Source organism: Hyperolius riggenbachi, chromosome 1 (genome assembly GCF_040937935.1).
Source record: "Hyperolius riggenbachi isolate aHypRig1 chromosome 1, aHypRig1.pri, whole genome shotgun sequence".
Lineage (NCBI taxonomy): Eukaryota > Metazoa > Chordata > Amphibia > Anura > Hyperoliidae > Hyperolius > Hyperolius riggenbachi.
The window spans coordinates 293886504-293903973 of NC_090646.1; the positions used below are offsets into that span (position 1 = coordinate 293886504).

The window sequence follows — 17470 nt, forward strand, 5'->3', positions numbered from 1 at the left end:
TCCCGACGGTAATGGCGGCGGTAGCGGCGGACACACGGCGGTAGCAGCGGCGGGAATGCGCGACGTATTAAAACGTCATGTTGCTGTTAATAGCGGTAAGCATGACGTTTTAATACGTTAGGATGGCGGTAAATGGTTAAACAAAGGGGATACCCAGCAAAACTATTGCAGGAACCACTCAGTAGGAACAGGGGAAGAACCAGAAAACAGAGGGACAAAACTAAACATGACAGGATTACATTTGTTTCCACCTTTAGTGTTATCAGCAATCAGGTAGAACGGTGTATTAAACGCCATTGGGATATTCTCAAGGATTCATTACCATATGTTAGGGAATTTAATCGCCCCCCCCCATATTTTGTTATAAGAGATCACCCTCACTTAGGAGTAAAATTAGTACACTCTGACATTAAAGTGAACCTCCAGACTAAAAATCGACACAGCAGCACTGGAAAGGCTTGGTGTTTCTTTAACGGTTTCACAGCATCAGAACTTTTTTCTCTTATACAAGACTTATTTTTAGCTGCACAGAAAAAAACTGCCCGGGCATTTTTCCCCTAATGCTGTGCAAAGCATGATGGGATTTCAAGTACGGAAGCCCCCGAGGATTGCCGCCATAGCGGCTGAAGATGTTCCGATACTTTAGCAGCTGGGATCGTGCTGCTGCAGGGCTTACTGGGCTGACGCTGGACTGGATCAGAACATTGAAGAACAAAGCATTGCGGATGACAACTGGGCTGACGCTGGGCTGGATTAAAAAGAATGATTACATGCGGATTGCATGCGGATGATTACAGCGGCTTTCCCTATGCCGCTTGTCATTGTGGATCGCGCTGCGGGGGCACCCTGGGGAGATCAAAGGACAAGTGGATTATAACTGCGGCTTCTCCTATGCCGTTTAGACATTGTGGATCGCGCTGATGCCAATGCCACCCACTGCGGACTACCACTGCTACTGCTGCCATGCCACCCACTAGGAAAAAAGCACCAAGGTGGGTTATATTCGGACTATAAGACGCAGTCACTTTTTTCCCCCACTTTTGGGGGAGAAAAAGTGCGTCTTATAGTCCGAAAAATACGGTATATGATAGATATTCCTGTGACTCAAGTTGGGTAGTTTACATGTTGAAATGTCCATGTGGCAAATGCTACATTGGACAGACCACACAAAGATTGAAGGATCGATTAGCATTGCATAAATCTACCATTCAGAAAAAGAATATGGATAAAGCAGTATCAGAGCATTTTACAAGAATGGGTCATAAGGTCAATCAATTGAGGGTATGTGTGATGGGGTTAAACTTGATAACAGGGGGGCGATCGCCTATCAAAACTGTTGAAATTAGAATACAAATGGATTAGAGAGTTGGATACTGTTAATACAGGTTTAAATAAGGAATATGACCTGAGGCTAGAGTGGCAATTTTGATAGCTCACTATACATATTTTATAGTAGATTACATTGTTCGCTTTATGATATAACATTCATCTGATTTTATTTGATTCGATAGGCTTAGTGGCGCTGTTTGCATGTGCTATATGGGCCAAGTTACGCAATATATGGGTTAGTCCTTTTTATAGGTTTGCATGGTGTATTTTTACATTATGCATTTTTTTTGTAATCTGGCGACGCACGGTAATTATTCTGAATGGCTGAATTGGGGTTGCCATGATAACGTTTGATGCTCCGGCTCCATATGTGGCACTTGAGACGTGCCTTGCCCCCTTGTGACGTTTTGGGCATATCCTCGCCTATTGCGCATCGTTTACGGCGCAAGTCATCCTGGTGCGAAGTTTTCGTTGCATCTTTGTTAACGTCTCTTGCTCCTCCCAGCCGATCTCACGAGGTTTACAATGCATGTCACCTCGGTGCGACGTTTTTGTCGCATCTTTACGTGTTATGTAAAGTGCAGTTTTTCTATAGGACAATGTATGAGGTGAAATCATCAGCTGTACTGCCCCCCTTGCCTTTGATTGGGCAACGGAGCGGGGTTTGTTTTTGTTATGTACGGATGTATTTTTACAGCGATCTATAGCTCATTTGGCCCTGCTGATAGCGCAATCTGGTTGGCTAAAGGTGGCCATACACTCGCTAGATTAGCAGCAGATAGATCAGATAGATTTCTGATCTATCTGATGCGTTTAGGAACATTTTTTTCTAGTAGGAACAGATTTCCAATAGATTTCAGTTTGAAATCTATTGAAAATCAATCTGATGACATTAGTTTGCCATCAGATTAGGGCCAATGCAAAATGATAAGCAATCTCAACAGATCGACCTAGATTTTCCAGCCTGCCAGATCGATTGAATTAGATGGAAATCGATCGAAATCGGCCGCAAATCGGTCGATTGGTCTATCGATTTGCAATAGACCAAAAATCGGAGTGTATGGGCCCCTTAAGAATAGCTACATTTAGGAGATGAGCCTGATGTGTTAAAATACTTATAACTGATATATTAAAGAACATCCTGGGTTTAAATCTGCTTCACCAATAGGAAGATGGTAGGTGTGTTCGGATATGCGGATCAGAAGTTCCCCATCAGGTCCTTTAATTAGTATACAGCCTATGGTTGGTTACCTATGTGTATATATTTGTGTGTGTTTGTTTGTTATTTTAGAACTGGGTAACATGAAGATGGGCAGGAGCCCGAAACAGTTGACTGTCTTGCCTAACGGTTCTTTTTAAAACTTTGTATGTTTTTTTACTTAATAAACAGATGAAGATATATTCTTAAGGTGGTGCGGACCAGTACATTCTTTTTATAGTATATGCATATGCATATGTATGCACGTACATAGATGCATGTGTCGCTGGTCGTGATTTCTGCGGAGGGACCGGGAGAGGAGCCAGGACGAAGCCAGGGGACCTCCCGACCTACGGTGGGCTAGAGAATGCCCCAAGTTCCGATTTTGTTTTTTGACTCCCCGGAGTCCGTTTAAAGATATAATTTCTATAGTACGTCTATATAAATTAATATTTTAATGAGATAAGCTCTTATTACCTTCTCTTCCACCCTGGAATTTGACACGAATAGTTTTGTCAATGTATTTGGAGAGATCAAGTATGCTTTCCTTTTTCTTCTTTTCTTTATCCTTCACAAAGCAAAAAACAATGACATTTACTTCAACACGAGACTGAAAAATCAAATACTGTACACTTTTTTTTTTTTTTTTTTTTAAAGGGGAGATCTATAAAATTTCATTAAACCAAAAGGTATGCATTCATCGTCTTTTTGCCTACCCTCATTAGCCGTTTGACAGCAACAACAGCCATTTATCATCATCATTATTTGGGATTTATTGTTGCTTCAGCAACCTCTTCTAACTGCCTTAATTGCTCTGTTTGGATCGGCCTCCCTGGAGGTGACAATTTCAATACGGTTCAAAAAAAGCACCTGTTAAAGAAACTCTGTAACAAAAAAAAAAGTTCCCCTGGGGGGTACCCACCTCAGGTGGGAGAAGCCTCCGGATCCTATCGAGGCTTCCCCATCCTCCTGTGTCCCACGGCGGTTTCACTGGGCCAGCTGGGATGTAAATATTTACCTTCCTGGCCCCAGCGCAGTATCGGCTCTCCGCTTGGAGATATGAGGAAAAAGCCGATCGCTGTCGACCCGCTCTACTGCAGAGGCGCAAGTCTCCTGCGCCTGCGTAGTAGAACAGACCTGACAGATCGGCTATTTCCACCTATTTTCGATTGAAGAGCCGCAACAGAACCCCCGCTGGAGCCAGAAAAGGTAAATATTGAACAGCCTGACAAATTGTCGGCTGTGCGTTCTGTGGGTTGCCACGAGACCGCCATGGGACACAGGAGGACGGGGGAAGCCTCATTACGAACAAGAGGCTTCCCCCAACTGAGGCGAGTAACCCCTAGTGGAACATTTTTTGTTACAGAGTCTCTTTAAGACTTACCAGCAACTGTGCTTCTGTCCAACATATGGGACACCACAGGAGAGTAGCACTCCACCTCCTCCTGGGGAAACACTCAAGAACATTATAAAAGCCCCCTCCACCCCTTTCATCCACAATTCTTACAAAAGTAACCAATGTGTAACAGAAACAAGAGGGTGACCAACACCAAGACACCTAAAAAGATGACGTGAAATACATCCTCTACCTACAAAATACATTTCCAAAAATGTGTGCAAGATAGGGAAGGGTTATAGTTGGGGTCCCATATGCTGGCAAGAAACATTGTTACCAGCAAGGCTAAGTAGTGCTTTTCTCCAGCTATTATATGGGACACCATAGGAGAGACGGGCAAGTAATACACTGCCTAGGGAGGGACCACAGCCTGCTGCTAAATTATAGGTCTTGTTGAGACAGGACATCCACTCTGTAGTGGTTCAAAAACATAGATGGACTTGTCCCTGTCACTTCCTGGCAGATATGCTGCACCAGGTTGAAGGAGGAAGCGTGATAGTCATGTGACGCGACGTGGGACGCAAATGGAGGTGGATTAAAGAAGACGGCAGCCTGGGTAAGGTAACCCTTCCTCACCCGCCCAGGTGCAATAATTTACGTTTGGATTCCGAATGACTTAGTCGAAATCAATTTGGAATCCATTTGAAAACTCATCACTGGTTATAATGCACCCAGAACCAACAATACATTCCACAGAGGGAATATTTTCTGCTAAAGGGGAACCTGAGATGAGAGGCATCTCAGGTTCCATACTTCGGGCTTCCTTAAGCCCCCTTGAGGCTCGACTGAGTGGCTCCTGTCACCTGCAATTCAACCGGCGCACTCCCGCCCTGGGAGCGTTCTGCCCCTGTGCAGTAGTACTTGCACAAGTGCAGAACGCTCCCAGCCACAGGAGCGAGATGGAGAGTGCCTGACCGGGCACCGCATGCGCAACTCGGCCAGGCTTTCGGGTTGAATTACAAGTTAGAGGGGCCACCCAGGGAGACGGCGAGGAACGAGCAGCCTTAAAAGGGACCTAAACTGTGAAGGATATGGATTTTTACTTTTAAAATAATACCAGTTGCCTGAATCTCCTGCTGATCATGTGTCTCTAATTCTTTTAGCCACAGCCCCTCAATGAGCATGCAGATCAGGTGCTCTGACTAAAGTCAGACTGGATTAGCTGCATGCTCGTTTCAGGTCTTTGATCCAGCCACTACTACATCCAAAGAGATCAGCAGGACTGCCAGGAAACTGGTATTGCCTAAAAGTAAACATCCATATCACTGTCCGTTAAGGAAGCCCCAGGTAAGTATGGTACCTGAGACTCTTCTCGTCTCAGTTACACTTTAAGTATTGTAATCCTGCTGACTGCTTTGAAGAAATTCTTAACCACCCTGGCGTTCTGATTAAATCGCCAGGGTGGCTGCGGGAAGGTTTTTTTTAAATAAAAAAAAAAACTATTTCATGCAGCCAACTGAAAGTTGGCTGCATGAAAGCCCACTAGAGGGCGCTCCGGAGGCGTTCTTCCGATCGCCTCCGGCGGCCAGAAGTAACACGGAAGGCCGCAATAAGCGGCCTTCAGTGTTTCGCTTACCTCGTCGCCATGGCGACGAGCGGAGTGACGTCATGGACGTCAGCCGACGTCCTGACGTCAGCCGCCTCCGATCCAGCCCTTAGCGCTGGCCGGAACTGTTTGTTCCGGCTACGCTGGGCTCGGGCGGCTGGGGGGACCCTCTTTCGCCGCTGCACGCGGCGGATCGCCGCGCTGCAGCGGCGATCAGGCAGCACACGCGGCTGGCAAAGTGCCGGCTGCGTGTGCTGCTTTTTATTTGGTGAAAATCGGCCCAGCAGGGCCTGAGCGGCAGCCTCTGGCGGTGTTGGACGAGCGGAGCTCGTCCAGACCGCTCAGCTGGTTAATTAATCAGACCCTCCTTTGCAAACAACATTGAGAGAGCTGAACACAGAACATTCAGAGTACTTAACGAGAGGTTATTTTTCCTAGCCCGTCCTGTAAAAACTCTAGAAGAGAGCTTAAAGAGGACCTGAACTCAGAACTTCCTCTATGCTCTAAAGACACGCAACAGCGTAATAGCCTTTCAAGAAAAACATTTCCTTGTTACAGCTGATACAAAACCTGCAATAAATCTGCAGTGTTTCTACTTCCTGCTTTCATGGAAGCAGACATTTTAACATCCTGTGATTACCAATTAGCTTATCAGTTAGCTGGCAGTCAGCTGACAGATGAGAGATCAAATTACAAATTGTGATTAGTCATGGGGGGGTGGGTGTGGGGAGGAGATTAGACAGGTTAAACTCTCTAAATACACACAGGCTGCATTTCTCTGTTTTTGTAAATAAACTGTAAAATGGAAATGGCTTACAGCGAAACTGGCTTACGACAAGCTATAAAAAGTACCAAAGACTCTTTCCTTTCATCCAGGGTAGTGTCAGCCCACTAGCAGACACTCTACCTTGCCACCATCCCAGGGTGTCATTGCCAATATGAATGCCCCAGCAGGTCGTCTGTATAATAAGATTTAGCGGAGCTTCATTATCAGCCGGTTTCATGTAGCCGTGCAGAAACAGACCTCTCTCTGCCTTTTCTATATCTGATACAGAAAAAGCCAGCTACACATTTACTTCAAGGGGGCAGATCTTTGCACTAGAACCCAGGTGGTTCCAGTAAATCTGATTAAACAGACAGTGTGCTGGGACATTTTACCTTTACCACTGTGTTTTTTTTTAATTTTTTTTTTTATGTACACCAGAGATGCATTTTAGCATAGCTTAGAAATCAAAACTAGTCCTTTGTAAGAGTACTTGTGGAGAATGCAGGCAAGAACATCGATCGGGCCGTTGGCAATCTAACAGTGGGTACATATAAAAGTGATGTGCAGGTACTCTGCAGGGGAATGAGGGGATTCTTCCTCTATTACACATTCTTCAGGCACGATCTGAACCAGGTTTACGAGTGATAGACAACACCTCTGTGTTCAATGTACACAACATTATCAGTGGATTCACTACAGCTCTGCAGGGATTGCATACCTAGAGTATAGTACTATGGTGTAACTTAATTTGTAGTCGCCAAACCCAAATTTAACAACACATTAAATTAAATTATTTCATGAGCAAAGGGAGTGCATATATTTGCATACACAATTGACAAAAACCTGCATCAACACAGATTTGCATTTCATTGACTATCCCTACTAGCGAAACAACTACACGTCAAGCTTTAGTCTTGTTATTTATTATAAATAAAACATCCCTGTGCACACATCAGTCACAATTAGATATCTGACTTTAAAAATATAGTGACTGCTTTATTGCAGCAGCACAAATAACTTGTTTGTTGATTGGTTTATTTTATTTTTGTGGACTAAGCACTGCCATTTATGTATTGATGTAATTTACGATGACTATCATGTGAAACATTTTATCATAATTTTTCTGTTACAATTCAAATTTATTAGGAGTCTATGCATTTTTTTTAATCAGACTCCAAGTATCCAAAAATTTCTCTGACTCCAACTCAACTTCACAGCCCTACAGTTGTAGCTTCAGATTCTCCTCCTGCAGAGCAGTTAAAGTGTACCAGAGCTGAGTAAAAATAAAAGGGTTATAATACCTGGGGCTTCCTCCAGCCCCATGTGCTCGGATCGCTCCCACGCCACCGTCCTAAGCCTTCTCCTGCTCCAGTACCGGGTAAGGTAACTTCAGACAGTCTGACGCAAGAAAAGTGCACTCTTAACGTACCTCTCCAGCAGCTGCCGGAAAGATACATAGAGGGCGCACTTCTCTTGCGCAGACTGGCCGCAACTGGAGGAAGTTACGGGACCCGATACTGGCGCAGAAGGTTGAGGACGGCAGCGTGGGAGCGATCCGTGCGGATGGGGCTGGAGGAAGCCCCAGGTATGTAGAACACTTATTTTTACTCAGCTCTGGTTTCCTTTAAAGAGAACCAGAGATGAAGCACCCTCTTGTATTTTACCTTATAAATCAGTGGGAACATGACAGTAAACACCTACTCTGCTCTTTGTTTCATTGTTCTCTGTTTAATCTGACTGTTATCACCTCTGATAAGAATCCCAGACTGAGCACTCAGTCTAGCTTTGCTACGGAAAGATTATAGCTGAGTCTGTCTTCTCTTGTGTCTTTTCAAGCCCAAGCCTGCCCCTTGTGGCTCTGCTATAATGACTCAGCTGTAAATATTCCCTGCAAAGCCAGACTGAATGCTCAGTCCGGGATTCTTATCACAGCTGATAACAGACACTTTTAGCAGTGAGGATGAAAGAGAGCATGGTAAGTGTTTTCTCTAATGTTCTTACTGATATATATATCAGGGCTGTGGAGTCGGAGTCGAGGAGTCGGGGCAATTTTGGGCACCCGGAGTCGGAGTCGTGGATTCAGAAACTGAGGAGTCTGAAGATTTTTGTACCGACTCCACAGCCCTGATATATATATGGTAAAATACACAAGGGTGCTTTGTCTCTGGTTCCCTTTAAGCCAACATCCACATGGACCAGAATAATTTGTTTTAATCGCTTACAAACTGGGATGACAAAACAAAGTGGCTAAATCATATTGTCCCTGTGAAAGTTAATGGGAAGATGGTGGAAGGATTTTTAGATTCTAGTGCATGTATTACCCTCCTAGAACCAGATGTTAATACAGCCAAGTGGGTGCTTCCTGGGAGATGTGCTAGAGTTTATTTTACCAAGTGGAATAAGGTCCAGTGCACACCGAGCGGTTTTTGGAGCGATCCGCCGGCCACATCCGCCTATAAAAACGCTTGTCTAATGTATTGCAATGGGATGGTGCACACCGGCGGTTTGCGGTTTTTGCCAAGCCGCAAACGCGCCTCCTGCTGGGCGTTTGCGGATTTCGGAAGCATTTCGTCCTCAATGTAAAGTATAGGAAAAACGCAAACCGCTCTGAAAAACGCTACTTCAGAGCGGTTTGCCAGGCATTTTTGTTACAGTAGCTGTTCAGTAACAGCTTTAAAGGGATACTGTAGGGGGGTCAGGGGAAAATGAGTTGAACTTACCCGGGGCTTCTAACGGTCCCCCACAGACATCCTGTGCCCGCGCAGCCACTCACTGATGCTCCAGCCCCGCCTCCGGTTCACTTCTGGAATTTCAGACTTTAAAGTCTGAAAACCACTGCGCCTGCGTTGCCGTGTCCTCGATCCCGCTGATGACACCAAGAGCGCACAGCGCAGGCCCAGTATGGTCTGTGTCTGCGCAGTACACTCCTGGTGACATCAGCGGGAGTGAGGACATGGCAACGCAGGCGCAGTGGTTTTCTGACTTTAAAGTCAGAAATTCCAGAAGTGAACCGGAGGTGGGGCTGGAGCATCGGTGAGTGGCTGCGCCAACCCAGGATGTCTGCAGGGGACCATTAGAAGCCCCGGGTAAGTTCAACTCATTTTCCCCCCGACCCCCCTACAGTATCCCTTTAACTGTAACAATATGTGTAATCTGCTACACAAAAACGCACCCAAAACCGCTAGGTATGTTTAGAAAACCTCTCTAAACATACCTAGAATCGCTCTGAAATCAGCTCCCAAAACCGCTAGCGTATTGCGGATCTGCTAGCGGTTTTGGTGTGCACTGGGCCTAAGAAAGGAAATACTGATGATTGAAATCACTTTGGACTGGACACAAGGGACAATTCTGAAGACTGTTGGGGTACCAGATAAAATTACCAGCTGCTGTGTTGCAGTACTGTATTAGGAAATTATGTGGGCAACATAAGATTAACATTAACAGTCACAGTCACTGACACCCCTGCTCCAACCCATTATTTGAGAAATGCAGTGATGAGGGAGGAGACATTAGGAGTAAACTGTATTGATGTGTCTAATATGGTTTCTAACATGTCTGAGAGCTCAGACACACTATGGCCCTTTTTCCCTAGCAACACCCGCGATTGCGATTTTTCATTAATTTTGTTATGCGATTGCGATTTTTCTTTCGCATTGCATTATCACTCTTAAAATCGATCCAGAAAGCGAGTGCGGTTTACAAATTGAATCACAATAGTGGAAAATACTTCTCATGATTTCTATGATAAAGTAGCAACCCTAGCAATTTAAAAATCACTATCGATTTGCGATTCAGCTATGCAGTGGAAAAAGGCCCAAGTGCTTTTCTGAGAGATTTTTAACCATCAGCGCTTTGAGAGCTTTTTTAAAAAAATGCTCCTATTGACTTAACCTATTTTGGTTCCTGGACGTAGTTTCTACGTCCAAGAACCATGCGCGCTACCGCGTGCTCCCGCGGCCGATCGTGCGCATGCACGCGCACTCCCGGCCACGGATTCGGTAGCCAAGGAATCAATGTATCGGGCTATGGTGCCCGATCACTGATTCCTCTCCCCCGCTGAAAAAGCGACAGCTTCTCTCGGCTGTGCTTTTTCTGGCTGTCTCCTGCCCGATGCGTCACTTTAAGCGCGTGCTACGCTTAGAGTGACGTCATGTAAACAAACTCATGGCCACCATCTTGTGGCCAAAAAGTAATACTACACCTGGAAAAAAAATTTTTAAAAAATTAACACACGTTTACATTATAAATCTATTGTTTACCTCCCACCCTCCCAAAACTACTAAAATAAAATGTTTACTATAAAAAAAAAAAACCATTACAATAAAAAAAAATGTAAATATTTACCTAAGGGTCTAAACTTTTTAAATATCAATGTAAAGATGAAATATTTCTATATTTTTTTTATTTTAAACTTGTAAATAGTGATAGATGCAAAATGGAAAAAATGCACCTTTATTTCCAAATAAAATATTGTCGCCATACATTGTGATAGGGACATAATTTTAACGGTGTAACAACCGGGACATATGGGCAAATACAATACGTAAGTTTTAATTATGGAGGCATGTATTATTTTAAAACTATAATGGCTGAAAACTGAGAAATAATGAATTTTTCCATTTTTTTCTTACTCTTCCTGTTAAAATGCATTTACAGTAAAGTGGCTCTTAGCAAAATGTACCCCCCAAAGAAAGCCTAATTGGTGGCGGAAAAAACAAGATATAGATCAGTGCATTGTGATAAGTAGTGATAAAGTTATAGGCTAATGAATGGGAGGTGAACATTTCTCACGTGAAAACGACGGAACGCGAATGGGTTAAATTAAAATTGCGGTAAAATTGCAGTTGTGGTCAAATCGTGCGATCAAGTCAATGGGAGCATATTTTAAAAACCTCTCAGAAAGCACTGACGACTAAAAACCTCTTGGGCAGTGTTCTCACGGCAGCGATAGCGGTAACCGCAAACGTGTTACATGCAGCGATTTGCTAGCGATGCCGGAGCGATCACGATTAGCATGTATAGAACCGCTAATCGCGATCGCTCCCAAACCGCTACGGTGTCCAGTGATTTTTCTGCGTTAATCACGGGGAAAAAAAAAAAAAATCACTCCCGAAAAAACACTAAGGTTAGTTGCTAGCGTTTTGTGATTTTAGGTGTGAACGGAGCCTTATAGTGTGTCTGAGCCCTTAGGCCAGAAACTGACTCGGAGCGATTTCTAATCGCTAGTGATTTGAAAAAGCTCTTGCTAATGCAATGCTATGGTTTTTATTTTATAAAATCACATCGCTCAAGTAAGGATCACATCCATAGCATTACATTAGCAGGAGTTCTCAAAGTGCTCAGAAAAATCGCTCCTAGTGGGTTTCTGGCCTTACTAGGTTTCCGCTTCTAGTGCTCAGTGGACTTATTAAAGAGACAATGGGACATATGCAATTAACTTTTCATCCTGTTTTCTCCTAGGTGATATTTCCGCAACTGGTCATAAAATGATTTTTAAACCACCAGCAATCAAGAAAATACTCAAAATAACTTTGATTGTACTTTTTTACCTACATTTAGGTACCTTTCCATGTAAAAAAAAAAAAGGGATATGAAAATGATATCCTTGGAGAGAACCCAGGATAAAAAAAGTTACTTGCATATGGGCCTATATTGGTTATTGGCGAAGCATAGGCAACAAGCTGGAATTAAAGGACAGAGCAGTGAGAGGTATATGGATGCTGCCATATTTATTTCCTTTTAAGCAATAACAGCAGCCTGACAACCCTGCTGATCTATTTGGTCGAAATCACAGCAGAAACAAGCATGCAGCTAATCTTGTCAGATCTGAAAATGTCAGAAACACCTGATCTGCTGCATGCTTGTAATAAGGGTCTACGACTTTATGTATTAGAGGCAGAGGATCAGTAGGACTGCCCCAGCAACAGGTATTGCTTAAAAAGCAACAAATATGGCAGCCTCCATATACCTTTTAGGCCTCTTTTCCACAAACTGCTGAGCTGTGTGCTCAGCAAGCAGTTATCAGGCAGAAGTAAGCAGTTATCATGCAGCAACAAGCAGTTACCAGGCAGCAGTGAGCAGTTGAGAGAGTTTGAGAGGCATTTCACTGTCTATCAATAGTTCGTGGAAAGGAGGCCTCACTTCGGTTGTCCTTTAAGGCCTCTTTTCCACGAACTGTTGAGCTGTATGTTCGGCAAGCGGTTATCTGGCATGCTGGAAAATCTAGGTTGATCTGTTGAAATTGCTTATCAATTTGCATAGGACCGAATGGAAATATATATATCTCTCTCTCTCTCTATATATATATATATATATATTTATAGTGTGTGTGTGTGTGTGTGTGTGTGTGTGTGTGTGTGTGTGTGTGTGTGTGTGTGTGTGTGTGTGTGTGTGTGTGTGTGTGTGTGTGTGTGTGTGTGTGTGTGTGTGTGTGTGTGTGTGTGTGTGTGTGTGTGTGTGTGTGTGTGTGTGTGTGTGTGTGTGTGTGTGTGTGTGTGTGTGTGTGTGTGTGTGTGTGTGTGTGTGTGTGTGTGTGTGTGTGTGTGTGTGTGTGTGTGTGTGTGTGTATCACGCGAAAACGGCTTAACCGATTTGAACGAAACTTGGTATGCAGATCCCTTACTACCTGGGATGATATGTTCTTGGGGTCTCGCGTCCCCCCTGCACACGTGGGCAGAGCTACAAACAGCAAATCAGATTTCACCCATTCAAGTCAATGGAAAAAATGTAAAAGGCTGCAATTCTCACAGTAATCAAGCCAGAGTCCCCACACTTGGCACAGTTGGTCACTTGGTGACCGAGGTTACAAATCCAGGAAAAGTGGGCGGAGCATAAAACAGCCAATCAAATTTCAGCTTAAATGGGAAAATGTAAACTGCAGCTGTTCTTAGACTGTTAATCACAGGGGTCTCAAACTTGACACAGTTGGTCACTGGGTGAATGCGATTAAGATTCAAGAAAATGGGTGGAGGCTGCAACAGCCAATCAAAATGCACCTATTGATTTTAAAGGGGAAAATTTAAACTGCTGCTATTCTTACACTTTTAATGGCAGAGGCTTCAAACTTGCTACAGTCAGTCATTGGGTGACTGGGGTCCAAATTCACTAAAGGGGCAGAGCCACAAACAGCCAATCAGATTTCCTTGCTGGATAAATTGCTTCCATTCACACATTTTTGATGCCAGGAACCTGAAAGCTCACAAACTTGGTCATTAAGTGACTGTGTGTCAAGGTTACAAAAAGTGGGCGGAGCCAAAAACAACTTTTACTGGGAAAATATAAACTGCAGCCATTCTTACACTGTTAATGGCAGGGTTCTCAAACTTTGCACAGTTGGTCATTGGGTGACTGAGATTAAGATTTTGGAAGGTGGGTGGAGCCTACAACAGCCAATAAAAATTCACCTTTTGATTTTCAAAGGGAATATTTAAGCTGCTACCATTCTTTTATACTGTTAAAAGCTGATGCCTCAAACCTGGTACAGTTGGTCACTGGGTGACTAGGCTCCAAATTCAGAAAGAGGGCGGAGCCACAAACAGCCAGATTTGTTTATTTTTCAATGGGAATATACAAACTATTGATACCAAGGACCCCAAAGCTGATAAACTTGATAATTGAGTGACTGTATGTCAAGGTTAGAAAAAGTGGGCGGTGCCAACAACTACATTTTTAACATGGCAGGGTTCCTAAACTTGACACAATTGGCCACTGGGTAACTGGGATGAATATTCAAAAATGTGGGTGGAGCCTACAACAGCTAATCAAAATTTACCTATTGATTTTCAAGGGGAATATTCACATTGCTACCATTCTTACACTGTTAATGGCAGAGGCCTCAAACCTGATACAGTCAGTCATTGGGTGACTGGGATCCAAATTCACTAAAGGGGTGGAGCCACAAACAGCCAATCAGATTTGTTAGATTGATTTCAGCCGTTCTGTTATTGGCAGGGTTCTCAAACGTGACACAGTTGGCCACTGGGTGACTGGGACAAATATTCAGGAAAGTGGGTGGAGCCTACAGCAGCCAATCAAAATTCACGTTTTGATTTTCAAGGGGAATATTTACATTGCAGCCATTCATGCACTCAATGGCAGAGGCCTAAAATCTGCTACAGTCAGTCACTGGGAGACTGGGGTTTAAATTCTGAAGGGAGCGGGCCAAAAACAGCCAATCAGATTTGTTTAATTTCAATGGTAAAATGCAACTTATTGATGCCAAGGACCCCAAAGCTCATAAACTTGGTCATTGAGTGACTGTATGTCAAGATTAGAAATAGTGCGCGGAGCCAAAAACAACTAACTTTTTACATGGGAAAATGTAAACTGCAGCTTTTCTTACACTGTTAATGGCAGGGTTCTTCAACTCCACACAGTTGGTCACTGGGTGACTAGGATTAATATTCGGGAAAGTAGGTGGAGCCTACAAGAGCCAATCAAAATTCCCCTACTGATTTTCAAGGGGAATATTGAAACTGCAGCCATTCCTACACTGTTAATAGCAGAGGCCTCAAACATGCTACAGTCGGTCGTTAAGTGTCTGGGGTTCAAATTCAGTAAAGGGGCGGAGCCAAAAACAGCCAGATTTTTTTGCTGGATTCCATTAGCACAATTTTGATGCCAGGAACCCAAAAGCTCACAAACTTGGTCATTGAGTAGTGACTGTGTGTCCAGGTTACAAAAAGTGGATGGAGTCAAAAACAGATTTTTCTGGGAAAATGTAAACTGCAGCCCTTCTTCACTGGTAATGGCAGGGTTCTCAAACTTAGCATAGCTGGTTACTGGGTGACAGATTAATATTCAGGAAAGTGGGTGGAGCCTAAAAATGCCAATGAAAAAATCACATGCCGCTTTTCAAGGAGAATATTAAAATTGCTGCCATTTTTGAACTGTTAATGGCACAAGCCTCAAACCTGGTACAGTTGGTAATTGGGTCACTGGGGTTCAAATTCAGAAAAGGGGACAGAGTCACAAACAGTGAATCAGATTTGTTTCATTTCATGGGAAAATACAAATAATTGATGCCAAGGACAAACTTGATCAGTGAGTGACTGTGTGTCCAGGTTACAAAAAGTGGGCGGAGCCAAAAACAAATTTCACTGGGAAAATGTAAACTGCAGCCCTTACACTGTTTATGGCAGGGTTCCCAAACTTTGCCCCGATGGTCACTGTGTGACTGAGATTAATATTCAGGGAAGTGGGTGGAGCCTATAATAGCCAATCAAAATTCACCTGTTGATTTTCAAGTAGAATATTTTAATTGCTGCCATTTTTACACTGTTAATAGCAGATGCCTCAAACCTGCTACAGTTGGTCATTTGGGTGACTGGGGTTCAAATGCTGGAGAGGGGGTGAAGCCACAAACAGCCAATCTGATTTGTTTAATTTCTATGGGAATATACAAATTATTGATGTCAAGGACCCCAAAGCTCACAAACTTAGTCATTGAGTATTTGACGTTAGGGTTAGAAAGTGGGCACCAGTCAAATACATACCCGGGCAACACAGAGTCATCAGTGGGTGGAGACAAATACAAATTTCACTGGGAAAAAGTAAACTGCAGCCATTCTTACACTGATAATGGCAGGGTTCTTAAACTTTGCACAGTCGGTCACTGGGTGACTGGGATTAATATTCAGGAAAATGGTTGGAGCCTACAAAAGTGAATCAAACTTCACCTATTGCTTTAAGGCTGCTTTCACAGTGGGACGTTACAGGTGCACGTTAGTGCAGCCTGTAACGCTCCCCCAACGCACAGCAATGTAACACAAGTGGGCTGTTCAGTGCCCACGTTGCGTTACATGTAACGCTGCACGTTGTAGTGAAAGTGCAGCATGCTGTGCGTTCTACGCGGCTTTAGCTGCGTTAGACTGTTTGCACACGCTCAGTGGGGGGTGGAGAGGAGGCAGGGAGATGCCGCTACAGTAGCCGCGCACATGGCTACTTAATATGCACTGCACTGGCGGCCGCTGATTGGCCGGCGGGACCACATGAGTGTCTCGCTCCGCATCACGTGGTCCCGCCGGCCAATCAGCGCCACTCTGGGAGACCTTATGCGGATAGAGCCGCCTAACGCGGCTCACTCTAACGTCCTCTCCCACACCACCATGCGTTGCGTTAGGGGCACGTTATGCGACCATAACGTCCCCTAAAACGCAACGTCTTAGTGTGTAAGTAGCCTTAAAGTGTAATATTTAATTGCTGCCATTCTTGCACTGTTAATGGCACAGGCCTCAAACCTGGTACAGTTGGTTATCGGGTGATTGGGGTTCAAATTCAGAAAAGGGGGTGGAGCCACAAACAGCCAATCAGATTTTTTTCATTTAAATGCAAATTATTGATACCAAAGACCGCAAAGCTCACAAACTTGGTCATTGAGTAATTGTGTGTTAGGGTTAGAAAAAGTATGCGGAGCCAACACCAGCCAAATACATACCCGAGCAATCAGCTAGTCTCTCTATCTATCTATCTATCTATCTATCTATCTATCTATCTATCTATCTATCTATCTATCTATCTATCAACATCTTCAAGAAAGCCCTCAAAACTCACCTTTTCACTCTGGCCTACTACCCCTCACAAGTGCTCTAAACCTACAGCTGAACTCTGGTCCCCTACCATTCGTGTCCTTACCTCTCCCTCTAGATTGTAAGCCTTTGGGCAGGGTCCTCCTCCTTTTGTGTCCTACCTGATCTGGCACCTCCATTACTGTGAACCCATGCTATGCATCTGAGTGAACATAACTTGCCTAATCTCCATGCTTCATCCAGTGACTGACTAAGCATTACCTTGTACTAATACTGTGCTGTGTGATCTGGTTTTCTTGTATTCCTGTATTGTCATATTGCTGTATGTCACCCCTAAATATTGTCTGTAACCTAAATTAATGTTCAGCGCTGCGTAATATGTTGGCGCTTTATAAATACAATAAATAAATAATAAATAAATCTATCTCTATCTCTCTCTCTATCTCTCTCTCTATATCTCTATCTATCTCTATCTATATCTACCGTATTTTTCGGACTATAAGACGCACTTTTTCTTCCCCAAAAGTGGGGGGGGAAAAGTCAGTGCGTCTTTTAGTCCGAATGCATGGCCAGATGTCCCCCAAAAGCAGGTATAGGACATACTGAAAGCCTTCAGAGCCCGTGGCTGGATAGGCGCTGCATCCTGCTTCCTCTTTCTGCGTCCAGTATATCTGACTTACTTCGCATGCAGATGATGCAGAGGCTCTGG

General features: G+C 43.9%; 1 protein-coding gene across 1 annotated transcript in view; it reads right to left on the minus strand.

Moving 5' to 3' along the window:
- Positions 1–17470, minus strand: part of LSM7 (LSM7 homolog, U6 small nuclear RNA and mRNA degradation associated) — a 40683-nt gene that overhangs the window by 12710 nt on the left and 10503 nt on the right. The window contains exon 2 of the mRNA XM_068233731.1: positions 3005–3095. Within this exon, the coding sequence (XP_068089832.1) occupies positions 3005–3095 (91 nt within the window). The remainder of the gene's footprint in view (positions 1–3004; positions 3096–17470) is intronic.